General features: G+C 43.4%; 1 protein-coding gene across 1 annotated transcript; it reads left to right on the top strand.

Moving 5' to 3' along the window:
* Window positions 1-4403: 4403 nt before the first annotated feature.
* LOC309536987 (uncharacterized protein) lies at window positions 4404-8411 on the top strand. The gene is made up of 2 exons (XM_082231420.1): window positions 4404-4436; window positions 5475-8411. Exon 2 carries the CDS (start codon window positions 5526-5528, stop codon window positions 7587-7589), a length of 2064 nt encoding a protein of 687 aa, XP_082087546.1. The 5' UTR covers window positions 4404-4436; window positions 5475-5525; the 3' UTR covers window positions 7590-8411.
* The last annotated feature ends 5513 nt before the right edge of the window (window positions 8412-13924 follow it).

Raw genomic sequence — 13924 nt, 5'->3', positions numbered from 1 at the left:
ATAGGTCACTGGATAATATTGGGCCAGGCATTGCCTCTCAGCCCACCTTACCTTACAGGGTTCTTGTAAGATTAAATGAGGGGGAGAACCATGAATGCCACTTTGAGCTCTGGAGGAGGGAGGTGGGATATCAGTGCAATAACTCATCATCATCATTACTCGAGTTCCGTGATCCTGAGTGTCTCCTGCTCCCTGGCTGCCCAATGTGCTCACAATTGCCGCTCAGAACACCTGTGTGATGCCACCTCTCTTATTTCAAATTTCCCAATGGCCCTTCCATTAGGCAGACCCCCCCCCCCAGGCAACAGGTGCTGTGGGGGGGTATGGGCTGGTGTTGGAAGTGAGAGCTGTGCTTGCCATACGGCTAGTACTACACCCCAAGTTTACCCGCTACCCTGAGATGCAGTGTAGAACTCTTTCCCATCTCCGGTGCTGAAGTAACATTCAACACCTGTACATGGACTGTTTTAAATTGCGTGGACTGCAAGAAGATCAAACCGATCCATTCGGAAGGAAATCAGCCCTGAGTGCTCACTGGAAGGACAGATCCTGAAGCTGAGGCTCCAGTACTTTGGCCACCTCATGAGAAAAGAAGACTCCCTGGAAAAGACCCTGATGTTGGGAAAGATGGAGGGCACAAGGAGAAGGGTATGACAGAGGACGAGATGGTTGGATAATGTTCTCGAAGCTACCAGCATGAGTTTGACCAAACTGCGGGAGGCAGTGGAAGACAGGAATGCCTGGCATGCTCTGGTCCATGGGGTCACAAAGAGTCGGACATGACTAAACGACTAAACAACAACAAAGTTCCTTTGCCCTACTCAGCCTGCAACCAAGCCTAAGCATGTGTAACTGAAACCACCACATATTGCTTCCCTGTTTATCTGTGCTTCCATTTCCTCCCCTTTGTTGTTTCCCATTCTTAGACTGTAAGGTCCTCAGGGCAGGCACTTGTCCCCTTGAACTTTGTAAAGCACCAGACAAACTGATGATTATATAGAGTCTGTGATTTCATAGACAAAAATAGGTGCTTCAGATTTGTCATAAATCTGTATACATCAGCACTTGCACACATCCGGAATATGCTGTAAAGGTACAAGGTTGTTGTGATCCTTGCTCCATACCTGCAATATGAGGATAACAACAATCTGAACTACAACCCTTCCATAAAGTGGGCAAAACTCCAATTTTGGGGGAAACAGTAGTTGACACAGGAAACATTTGGAAGGCAATAAAAAAAAGTTCAGACCCAGTTGTGGCTCGGCCAGGCTACTGTTGAGCTGGCCTTTAAGGGCCGGCCCTCTTGTGCTGGCGCGGACACCATGAATTGGGCTGTGCCTTCTTTGCCCACTGATAAGTCTCGGTTTATCTGCATATATCCTGCCTATGTAAATAACAAGAAGACAATACCAAAAGGAATACTGCTTGAGAAAGCAGTTGAAAATCCAACATCTACAGAAATTCAAGATGTATGTGCAGCAGTTGGACTTAATGTGCTTTTGGAGGAAAACAAAATGAATCTCAGGGAGTGGAACCGTCATGCACAGTAAAGAGGAAGAGTGCTCATTCAGCTGAAGACAGAAGATGGTAAACCATGTCAACCTCAGTTTCCAACACGTAAGGCAGTGATGCTATATGCAGCAGAAACAATTCCTAAGCTAAAAAACGAGAACACAGAAAATGGGAAGCAGTGACCAAAGCCTACAGCAAGGAGAGGGAAGTAAAGAAAGGTAAAGGAAAGAAGAATAAATGAATGTGGCTGGTATATGTGCAATGTAATAAAAGTTGGAGAAAAAACTGCATTTCTTGGTGCAGAAAATATTGATCTGATGTGTAGAGATCTTTCCTATTCTACTTAATTCAAGAGGGTTCTGGAAGCTTGTCTGCGTGAAAGAAACAAGCAGAAGGCTCATGATGTTTGGGTTATTCCTTCAGAGAAGCTGAGCACAGCTGGCTTAAACTGGTTCTCTTATCTCTTCTGTCAAGGTCATGCTGACTCTAGAAATAGGCCGGAAGGACCCTGGGTTTCACTCTTTTCTATCTCTCTTTCCTTCTGGTGTGGGGTCATGTATATAGTGTTAAGGTTTAGTCTTGTTATAAGTTACTGTAAGTTTAAATTAAGTCTGCAGCAAATGGACTTCTCATGGACAGTGCCAATCCTGAATGTATTGGATCTGTGACCATTATGTGCATTTGCCTTCAGTAGCAGTAAAGCTCTGCTGAATGAAATATAATTGCCTCTGGTCTATTTTTTTGGGAATCCTGCAACGTGTTTAAGTTTTACTCTGCTAACTATACATTGGAATCCACTCTGGATCAATATTGAGTAGAATTTCAATGACATGGAGGTCTTCAGGTTCTGCTCCCCTTGCACAAAGCAATTCTAATTATCCTCTTTAGCATTAACCAGCAAGATTAATTGATGAATCTACCATAATGGGGCTGCCGCTACCAGAGTAGCATGCTTCTCATAGGAAGAATTGCATAGAAAGAGGAAGGCCAATATCCACAGTACCACAGGTGAGGGAAGGAAAACTGTGAGGTCCTGATTTATACACTGGAATCTGCTCTGGATCAATACTGAGTGGAATTCCATGACAGGTTATGGCCCAGAATGTTTTCTTTGCTGCTACCATTGCAGAATGACAGGCGACGATGACAGACTATGTGGAATTAGCCAAATTGACAGGAAGGATCCAGGACCAGTATACAGTGGTACCTCAGGTTAAGTACTTACGTAATTCGTTCCTGAGGTCTGTTCTTAACCTGAAACTGTTCTTAACCTGATGCACCACTTTAGCTAATGGGGCCTCCCGCTGCTGCCACGGCACGATTTCTGTTCTCATCCTGAAGCAAAGTTCTTAACCTGAGGTACTATTTCTGGGTTAGCAGAGTCTGTAACCTGAAACGTATGTAACCTGAAGCGTATGTAACCTGAGGTACCACTGTATATTTTGATGGATGGATGTTGTTGAAAAAAGATTATGTAAAGCAAACAATAAAAAATTATATGCAAAAGAAGAAGAATGTTTTCTTTGCTGTGCTGATGGGTTCCTGAGGCTGAGCAGAGTGCTGAGGAGGTCCGGCTGCGCGGTGCCAGAGTGTTTGCTGTGCAATGCAGGAATATGCAGCTGTTCCCAACGGGGATCAAACCAGCAACCTTGGTGTTGCCATCGCCCTGCTCTAACCAGCTCGTTTCTTCTTCCCTGCACCCACCCACATGGACTTTGTTGTTTGTTGCTGTTTAGTCGTGTCTGAGTCTTCGTGACTCCATGGACCAGAGCACGCCAGGCACTCCTGTCTTCCACTGCCTCCTGCAGTTTGGTCAAACTCATGCTGGTAGCTTTGAGAACACTGTCCAACCATCTCGTCCTCTGTCATCCCCTTCTCCTTGTGCCCTCCATCTTTCCCAACACCAGGGTCTTTTCCAGGGAGTCTTCTCTTCTCATGAGGTGGCCAAAGTATTGGAGTCTCAGCTTCAGGATCTGTCCTTCCAGTGAGCACTCAGGGCTGATTTCCTTCAGAATGGAGAGGTTTGATCTTCTTGCAATCCATGGGACTCTCAAGAGTCTCCTCCAGCACCAGAATTCAAAAGCATCAATTTTCCGGCGATCAGCTTTCTTTATGGTCCAGCTCTCACTTCCATACATCACTACTGGGAAAACCATAGCTTTAACTACACGGACCTTTGTTGGCAAGGTGATGTCTCTACTTTTTAAGATGCTGTCTAGGTTTGTCATTGCTTTTCTCCCAAGAAGCAGGCGTCTTTTAATTTCGTGGCTGCTGTCACCATCTGCAGTGATCATGGAGCCCAAGAAAGTAAAATCTCTCACTGCCTCCATTTCTTCCCCTTCTATTTGCCAGGAGGTGATGGGACCAGTGGACTACAGCAGGTCAGTCTCCACCGGATTCACAGCTACAGCCACGAGGAGAAACCCTACCAGTCGCTTCCACAACTGCCTGCCATGCGCTCTCCAAAAAGCGCGCATGGAGCTTCGCGTTGCGCCTCCCTCTCCTTTGCGCGCAGCAGCAGCAGCTGCAAATCGGTTGGCGGAGGGATGAGCCTGGGCTGGGCTAGGCGGGAGAGCGTCTCCATTGGTTGGGTCTTAGCCAAAGCGGGATTGTTGCTAGCAGAGGAAATGGACGGGTGAAGGCAGAAAGCTGCTGTCTCCGGGATGGAGAGGCTTCTTCTCCACGCTACTCGAGGCTAAGCGCCTGTGCTTGCAACCGACTGGGAAGGAATCGCATTGCAAAAGGGCTTCTGATCTCTCCTGCCGGATTAAGATGTAAGGGAGTCGGGGGGGGGGGTCCTAAAAGTGGGGAGCGTAGAGGCTCCGTGGGTAGGGGTGGGGGACAGAGAACGAAAGGGGCTTTGCAGAAACACCAACCGATCCCGAGGATTTGGCACGGGTTGCAAACGGGCAGCTGCAGAATGGGTTCGTAATGTATGCATGCATACGCGTAACCTGATAACTTTTGCCTCGTGGCATCATCATCCCCCGAGTGTGGAAAGGTGACTGTCGCCTAGGTGCTTACAAAGAGATGTGTTTGGATCCCCAATTTGTAAGATCACTTGGTTTCTGTGCTTGCCTTCCTTCGTGGCCAGGACGGATATCAAGCGCGCTGGTAGAGTGGGGTGATTTCTAGATATATATTTTTATATATCAAGGCTTTGGAGAGAAAAAGGCACCATTCTCTCTCTTTCTCCCCGTCCGGATTGTTTCCATAGTGCCATGAAAAGGTATCCAAGGGAGAAATTCACTTGATCAGGGAAATGCCAGGTGCTTATGGGTTGTTGTTGTTTTTTTAAAAAAAAACTATAAGAGGAGCAATACTAGAAAAGACTGCCTCTAAGCCACTACTACAAACCTGGCCAGAGCTCGAGTTCTTCAGGTAAAAGCAATTGTCACTGAACACAGCAGTCAACCTCTTTTTCTTTTTTTGTAACAGCAACGCTTCAGGGGATCCTGAGGTTTGGAAAAGTTTTGGGTTTTTTTGCTAATTAAAAGCAAAAAAAAAATGTCATTAAAGTCTACATGGTTTGTAGACAGGCAGCCATAAAAGAAAAACAGTCTGGTGCAGGTCAGGAGGAGTGGAACCGCTGGCAGGGAGGGAATCATTTCTTGAAATTTTCCTACCTCTGGTAGGGAGGTTCCACTGCAACATTTTGTTGCAGGTCCCATTTAATCATATTTGTACTTATTTATGTATCTTGTGAAGCACCACCACGAATGCACATTGGGAATGAGGCTCTAGATCAGGTATCCCCAAACTTGGCCCCCCAGCTGTTTTGGGACTACAACTCCCATCATCCCTAGCTAACAGGACCAGAAATCTACCGCCTTTGTTAGTGGGAATGTTATAGCATAAGCCAATCTTTACTGTGTGGTGTGTTTTTTTCACAAGGGCAATTTTTTAAAAATAAACTTGCTTTAAAACTTCATTTAAAAAAATGTTTTCTGGTTTGTTTTCAGAGAGAAAACAGTGCTTTGTTTTCAAAGAGTGCTGGTGAGCACGTTACCGTGATGGCTCGCAAGCAGATTGGAAAGTGGGAAAAGTACGGTAAAAGGTATTGCAGAGACTGGGAAAGAGAAGCTGGATTAAAAGACTGGGTTCGGAGGGTACCAGGAGATGAGTCAAAAGCAGCGTGCAGATACTGCATGTGTGAAATCAGAGCTCACCACAGCGATCTTGTGTCGCACAGTAAAACTAAGAAGCATAAGAAGCACGTTGCGTTGTTCTCACAGGCTTCAATGCATGTGGATAAACACTCCTCTGAGTTTGAAAAGCGGCATTCGTTGCAACTTGAAAAAGAAATGTCATTTGGAGCCAAACCAGACACATTCGATGAATTCAAGCATATGGAAATGAATGATTCCATAAATGTGTGTGCTCTGAAATTAGCCACACACATAGCTTGCCATATGAGCATTTTTACTGTTGATCACCTGGGATGTATTATTGGTGGAATGGCCGAGAAAGACATAAGCCTTCATAGGACAAAGTGCTCTACAATTATAAGAGATATCATAGGTCCTACAGTCCACAAGGAGCTGCTTCGGGATATCGGCAACGGACACTACTCCTTGATCATTGACGAAAGTTCTGACGCATCTTCGCAGAAGCAACTTTGCTTGATGGTGCGATACTTCAGCAACAAGCTGAAATGCATTGTATCCTCCTTTGTAGGGTTAATTACTTTCAATGACACTGATCTAATCACAGAGGCTCTCTTATCATTCCTAAACGAAAATAAGCTCAACATAAAGAAGTGTGTTGGAATCGGTGCCGATGGGGTCAGCGCAAGTATATGTGGTCATAAAAATTCGCTGCTCAAAAAGTTTTGTGAACTCAATCCTTGCGGTGTTTTCATTAAGTGCACATGCCACTCCATTTATCTGTGCTTATCGAGAGCGATCGATGTGCTTCCCCTGAGCCTAGAATATATGGTTGCGCAGACCTACTTGTGGTTTTCTCAAAACACGTTTCACCAGAAACGGTACGCTGAACTGTACGCTGCAATCAACGTCGGAGAGGTTGCCCTGAAGGTGCTGCAAGTTACCGACACGCGATGGCTGTCCATTAGCCCTTGCATTAATAGAATACTTAGCCTGTATGATACTCTGAAGTTGCATTTTCAGTCTGTAAAAGACACTGAAAAGGACTACAGTGCTGAGCTGCTCTATCAAATGTACTCTGAGCCTCTTAACAGACTTTACCTGGTTTTTCTGCAGCCTGTTGTCCAGGAAGCAAACAGGCTCAGTAAGTTATTTCTTTTGGAAACTGCTAATCCAGTTAAACTGATTACTGAGTTAGTGATGTTCTACAAGACTCTGTTACAGAGAGTTGTGAAGCCTTCTGCCTTTCCAACATGGTCATCCATAATGAACTATGACATTAGAAGCAAGCAAAACTACCTGGCCCTCTCCGAAGTTAATCTTGGGCAAGTGTTCCTCTCGGAATTATCAGAAGCCAAAATCTCTTGCCAGATTAGAGGTGCCATTCAAACGACGTGTCGGGATTGTGTTTTTGAGCTTGCAAACCAAATAAAGCTTCGCCTGCCCCCAAATGTGGATCATCTTGAATCGCTCACCGCTCTAAACCCTTCAGTTGTTCTGAGTCCCCTAAGACCTTCATTTTCAGCTTTGTCGTTTTTGTCATTGTACAGAGGGGATCGCTTGCAATTGGAGCAACAGTGGAGGAATCTGGATACAGTTTCTTGGACAAACACAGAAGATAGCCAGATAGAACAATTCTGGGTAGAGGTTGTAAAACATACAGATGAGGTGGGAGATAAGGATTTTGTCGAGCTAGGGTTATTTGCCCTTGCACTTCTCACCCTGCCCTTCAGCAGTGCAGCCGTGGAGTGTACGGTTTCACAAATGAATCTGATAAAGCACAAGCTGAAGAACAGGCCGCGGGACAGCCTGCTAGAAAATATTCTAAGGATCAGAGCTTACATGCACAGAAATAAGATTTGCTGCAGCCAGTTTCAGCCATCCAAAGAGATGGTTTCTTTGTTCAGTAGTGAATTTTATGCTGTTGCTAATAGCAAGGATGCTATAGAAGGCTACGATGATATTTTTTGAAGAAGAAAAAGCCAAGATTTTTAAAATTGCATTCTTAGAAGAGCACTGAGTGACTATTTGCCTTTCTGACATTCTCTTACTAGTGAATTCACTGTTTTTAGTGTCATTTCCACTGGTTTTTAAATTCTGTGTTTTATCTGAAACATGCTGCCTTTTACTGCAGAATATACTATTGATTAAATATGTAGTTTTGAATATGCCTTGTATTTTGCCTCTGCTGCAGGCTTCCAGGTGCTCGCAGCTAGTGTGACTGCGAGAGATCTCAAGTTCTTAAAATCTGTTATTTCATGTTACTCTCTTCTGTCTTTTAAAAATGGTTCTGCATTCTTAAAAATAGCTTAAAATCAGACTATACTACCTGGCGACAATATTTTTTGTGCAGTCTTGCATGTAAAAATGCTGAAGCAGGGACTGGAATTTATAGAGCTGCTGAGATTCATGTAGAAGGCTTGAGTCAGCTCAGTGAAATCTACTCTTCCTTTCCCTTTAATCAGCTGACTGTCACACTATATCACATACACCGCTTTTGAAACACCTTTCAGTTTCAAAAGCAGTTTGGTTTTGTTGGGTGTCTGAGAACACAGAACTAGGTTTACATTTCTTTACATCCTAGCCAACATGTTTGCATCATCTACTGTTGAGAACTAAAATAGGAAAACCAATTCACTGATGAGAAACAAACCCTGAAATTAGTATATTAAACTTAGTTTGCTTACGTTTGCTTAATTTACTCCTCTGAAGTCAGTAGGATATTTTAATAAAAATATTGATAAGTGACTCCAAAGTTGTATCGAGCAAGGATTTAATAGTAGCTCAGTGTGAGTTTAGGGACGCGGGTGGCGCTGTGGGCTAAAGCCTCAACGCCTAGGGCTTGCCGATCGAAAGGTCGGCGGTTCGAATCCCCGCGGCGGGGTGCGCTCCCGCTGCTCGGTCCCAGCGCCTGCCCACCTAGCAGTTCGAAAGCACCCCCGGGGGCAAGTAGATAAATAGGTACCGCTTACCAGCGGGAAGGTAAACGGCGTTCCGTGTGCGGCTCTGGCTCGCCAGAGCAGCGTTGTCACGCTGGCCACGTGACCCGGAAGTGTCCCCGGACAGCGCTGGCCCCCGGCCAATAGATGTGAGATGGGCGCACAAACCCCAGAGTCTGTCAAGACTGGCCCGTTCGGGCAGGGGTACCTTTACCTTTACCTTACCAGTGTGAGTTTAGTAGAGTTTTAAATTTGCTTTCGGAATAATACTGTTCTTTCAGAATACAGTAACCTACAGTAAATATTGGGAATGAGCAGGATTGGAAGCGGGCAACAACTTCAGTTTAGTGCAAACATCAAATCTTCAGGTGTCTATTTCTAGACAACAGTATCTTCTGGTAACACACAAATTAAAACCCATACCAAAATGAGCTGGCTATTGCATGAATATTTGACAAATGGCAGGAACTGAGCAGTGAATGCATACATGATTAGAGGGCTAGAGAAGAAAATGGAGTCAACTTGTAGCTTGACTGTTTTAAAAATACGTAAACATACTGATTACAAGCTTCTTATGTTGAACATAATTGTTAGACTGCCAGCTTTAAATGCAAACTAAAGCTTACTTACTGAGACCTAAGTTTTCTGGAGAGCTTTTGAATGAACTTTTCTAAAATCTGGATATAAATGGCAAAACAAAATGTATCTGTATGACAAGATAAATTATTAGGTTTAGAATTCAAATTTGCAAGAGGCTTTTGAAAAAGATATATAGCTTTTGGTTATGTTTGCATTATTATTAGCATGTATTTCATTCTTTGGGAGTGTGGTGTATTAAGACAGACGATAACAGATATAAACCTTCTTTGCTGACATTTTTTTAAAAAAATCCTCATGAAAACTGCAGCTCTACTTTACACTAAAAGGATAATGATTAATACATAGAGTGGGAAAAGACATCTGTGTCCATTAACATTACAGTTTTAGGAACTGACATTTTTAATTGACTCATCTAAGAATATATATACTGTATATATATAGCAATATACAGTTGTGAAAGCAGTCTAAAAATAAAAAGCGACATTCAATGCTTTTAAAATTCAGAGCAGGCCCATTTAAATCAATAAGACTTTATTTCAGTAGGTACATTATGGGTATGAGTTAGTTGACTTACCACCCAAAAGGATCTTCACTGTATTCTAGATATTTGAACAAATGTTTGTTGTTTATATAAATAATTATTTTTATAATAAACGTTTACATTGTTTTGAATGTAGTCTCTTCAGATGTTTGCCAGGGAAGGGGGGACAGCTAAATAAACTAATTCCAGAAATTTGCAGAATTTGGTTCTAATGCCCGTTAATGATAATATATTCCCCAAGGGGGGAAAAATCATACAGGACTGCATCCCACACTTTCTTAAGTGCTCCAGCTTGTGAAATAAGAATCTAATTAATGCAGTGCCTAAATTAGCCACTCGCATTTCTAAACATAGAACAGATATCTGGAAGATTAGCCTCTGCCTGGCGGAAACTTTTTGAAACGGATGTTGCAGAACTCTTCCTTTAAAAATGGTAAATGCTCTTTCCTTTGCTTAGGGTGGGAGATTTGCCAGTCCTGAATTACCTGAAGGTCATCTGGAGTCAGGATTTCTCCTTGAAACTTAGAAACACAGCTGAAGTTTTCACCATAATGGCTTAATTCTGCCTAAGGCTATTGAAACAGACTTTTAAGTTGGCTTACACCCATCTCAGTGAGTTTCATTATTTACAGTGTGCTGTTAATTATTCTATTAGTTCTATAGTATAGCCCCATCCTGGTTTTGTTTCCCTTCAGCAAAGTATGTTGAGGCAAGAAATGTGACTGAATCAGACTTTGCTTGGGGGATGAAGAGTGTGATCTTATAGCAGATAATTCATTTAGAATCCTCTGCGCATGAAACAGGCAGGGTTGAGTAATTATTCCTACTGCCTTTGATATAATAGGTCTTTTTCACAATAATATTTATTAATTTTCAATAGACATAACAAATAAGAGTATATGCAACAACACAGCAACACAATAAAGAAGTGAAAAGGAAAAAAGAACAACAAACTTAACATACCTAAAGAGAGAAAAAAGAAACTCAATTAATTGATTAAAATCCATTTTCATAAACATTTTAGTTGACTTCCTCTAATCTCCTCCATCTGAATTTCCTCTTAATTTGAATGTAGCAGTTTCCAATATCATTATTTCATAAAACAACATTACAGTCATATTCCAATTTCTTTACCTTTCGTATTGTACATTTACTTATTTATACATTTAAGTCCAGAAAGAAGAGGACTACCAAGAAGATTGGAAGAAATTTAAAGACTATTTGAATAAATATTCTAATATTAAAGATATGTAACCACTTGAAAGAACCAATCAGGCCTAGGGCTAAATTAGACTTAAATGATATAATAGGTCTTGTTACAAGACTTTTAAGGTCTTATATAATATAATAGATGTTCACAAATGTACCAAGCAAACACATGCAAATATGTAAACCACATGTCTGAAACCCACAGAAAAGTCCTGAAACCATTTTCTCTCTCCCCAGAAGAACCTCAAATATTTCTCTGCAAGGTCAAAGGAAATGGGAAATCTCCCCATTGTCTCTTTCACAAATCCTGTCTTAAGGGCACATTTAAGATATGAATAGGGCGAGCCTGTGACCTGGACTCAGGAACTGAGTACCATTACAAAGGAATCTCCAGACTGCCAAAATAATGTAATCAGTTATCATTCTCAGGTAACCTGACATACAGGTTTTCTGCTGTAGACCGCCTCTTCTGTGATGTAGGTATGATGTATCTGGGGGGGTGCTCTTGAGTTACAGGGTGGGCAATTTCAAAGTCTATATAAGGGCTTGCACACCTTTGTCCTGGGTCCTCCTCTCTCTTGCGTGTGGGGGGAGCACTCCGTTTTAATAAAGAACAGCTTTAATAAAGATCAGGCTTATAGCCACTTTGCTTTTGTATATCCTGGTCTGGTCTCTGTTCATTTCTCGACCGGTTTGAGCCTTAAAAGGTACGCTCTCTCCGAAGGTCCAGTCTTCCTTAAGAAGCTTGAAGGGACCCCATTTTTTATTCTTATTTCACTAACATATTGTTAAGTGAGAGCTTGCTTCTTTTGTGAGCCTGGGCTTTTAAGTTACCAGTTTTAGAGAAAGATAGGAGTTAAGAGGAAATTGTAAGTGTAAGAAGCTGTTTCTTCTATTCCCCATTCTTGCACTGCCATTCTTCTTGTCTTGTGCAGAACATTTGATAAGCCCGCAACATATGTGCATTTAGCTTCTGCACACTGAGCTTTACGTGCTTGGCAAACTTTTGAAAAAATAAATACGGAGGCAGAAAAGGAACAGGCATATGGGGGGGGGGAGACTTTGAACCATATATGTGCTTTCGGCTTTAGATGTGATGCCTAGAACATAACTTTCACTAACATTGCGGATTTACTGTATGTGCAAATCACCCAGCGATCTTCAGATGAAGGGCAGTACAGTGTACAAATTTAATAAATAATTTTATTTATTTGTTTGTTTTTGCATTTTCCACATTTTCAGTAGGAGCAGCTTTACTTACTGACAGTTGTAGTTGTAGGCCAGCCAGCCACCGTGGCCCAGGATCAGAACTCGGGTCCCTGGGCTCTGCAAGCAGAGGGCATCTGGGGATGGGGGATGGTGCTGGGCAGGGGTCAGGAGCCATTTCCCTGGGCAGGAGGGATGCAGCTGTTTGGGGCCCCTGGCTGTGATGGAACTGGGAGGGCACACACATGACTGGGGGTTGGACTAGATGACCCTCAGGGTCCCTTCCACCTCTTTGGATTCTGTGATTCTACGAAACGGCTTGCTTTACTCCTCTGAAAAGGCAAAATGTGGCTGCCCCTGGCAAACACATGCAATGTTTTAGGTTTGGTAGGAACCAAGGCCTGGGTTCAACACACACATACCCCACCCAGGCAAATGTCTAGTCCAGGCATCCCCAAACTCGGCCCTCCAGATGTTTCAGGACTACAATTCCCATTATCCTTGACCACTGGTCCTGTTAGCTAGGGATGATGGGAGTTGTAGTCCCAAAACATCTGGAGGGCTGAGTTTGGGGGTGCCTGGTCTAGTCCATACCCTCCCAGCTTTTCTCTCTGATGTAAATAGAGATGTCCTGTTCCATTATAACATACACGAAAACATAATAAAACATTTAAACTTTTTTTTTTTAAAAAAAGTTTCCCTATACAGTGGTTACAGACGCTTCAGGTTACAGTCTCCGCTAACCCAGAAATAGCACCTTGGGTTAAGAACTTTGCTTCAGGATGAGAACAGAAATGTGGTGGCAGTGGGAGGCCCCATTAGCTAAAGTGGTGCTTCAGGTTAAGAACAGTTTCAGGTTAAGAACGGACCTCCAGAACGAATTAAGTTCTTAACCCCAGGTACCACTGTACAGGGCTGCCTTCAGATGACTTCTAAAGGCTGTATAGTGACTTATCTCCTTGGCTGGGGCAGGGGATCGCATAACTCCATACACTCCAACATTTCTCTGATCAAAATAGGGACGTCCTAAGGAAAAAGCGGAACCAATTAGAAACCGGGACTGCTTCTGTAATTCCGGGACTGTCTCTGGAAAATAGGGACACTCAGAAGTTGGGAGGGTTTACTAGTTTTATTGATTGGGGGCCAAGAGATGCCATGAGCAGCGCCTGAGTCTGAAACAACTTCAGATGGTTGTGTGTTGGGAAAACTGAGAGCAAGGACAAGCCATACAACTTGAATATGAACTTTTGCCTGTTTATTTAAGGGAGGGGGGGAGATCGATAATATCTCCATTTCACGTTTGTTTGTGCGTGTGTGTCTCTTATGTGTACATGTATATTTTATCTCTCCACCCCTGTAAACATACAGGGGGCCGTTAAATATACCGTATATAATATATATTTTATAACATATATATGTGTGTGTGTGTGTTATTATATTTTATATAATATATAAGAAAGAGAGAGAACATTTTTGGCAGAGGGAGGGAAGACAGCTCCGACGTCTTCCCACACCCAACTATGACTGGCGGCTTCGCGCGGCGCCGCGGAGTAACAGAGCGGAGTGACAGGCACCCCCGCCAACCAATCGCCTGCTAATTTTAACTTTCCACGGGCTTAAAAGGCCCTTATGTAACCCAAGCGCCCGCCCGGCGGCAAAGGCCTTGTGACCGCGCGCGGCCCCGCGAGCCTGTCGACGGCCTTGCGCGAGCTCGGCAAATCACGTGCCTTTGGGGAGGCGGGGGTGGGAGGAAGAGGGTGGGCGGGGTGAGGCGTCCGCGAAGGAGAAGGGGCGCGTCAAGAGAGGGGGGA

This window comes from Podarcis vaucheri, assembly GCF_965113315.1.
Source record: "Podarcis vaucheri genome assembly, chromosome: 1".
Taxonomy (NCBI): Eukaryota; Metazoa; Chordata; class Lepidosauria; order Squamata; family Lacertidae; genus Podarcis; species Podarcis vaucheri.
The sequence above is the reverse complement of the archived record's forward strand: the minus strand, read 5'-3'. Positions and strand labels throughout refer to the sequence as shown.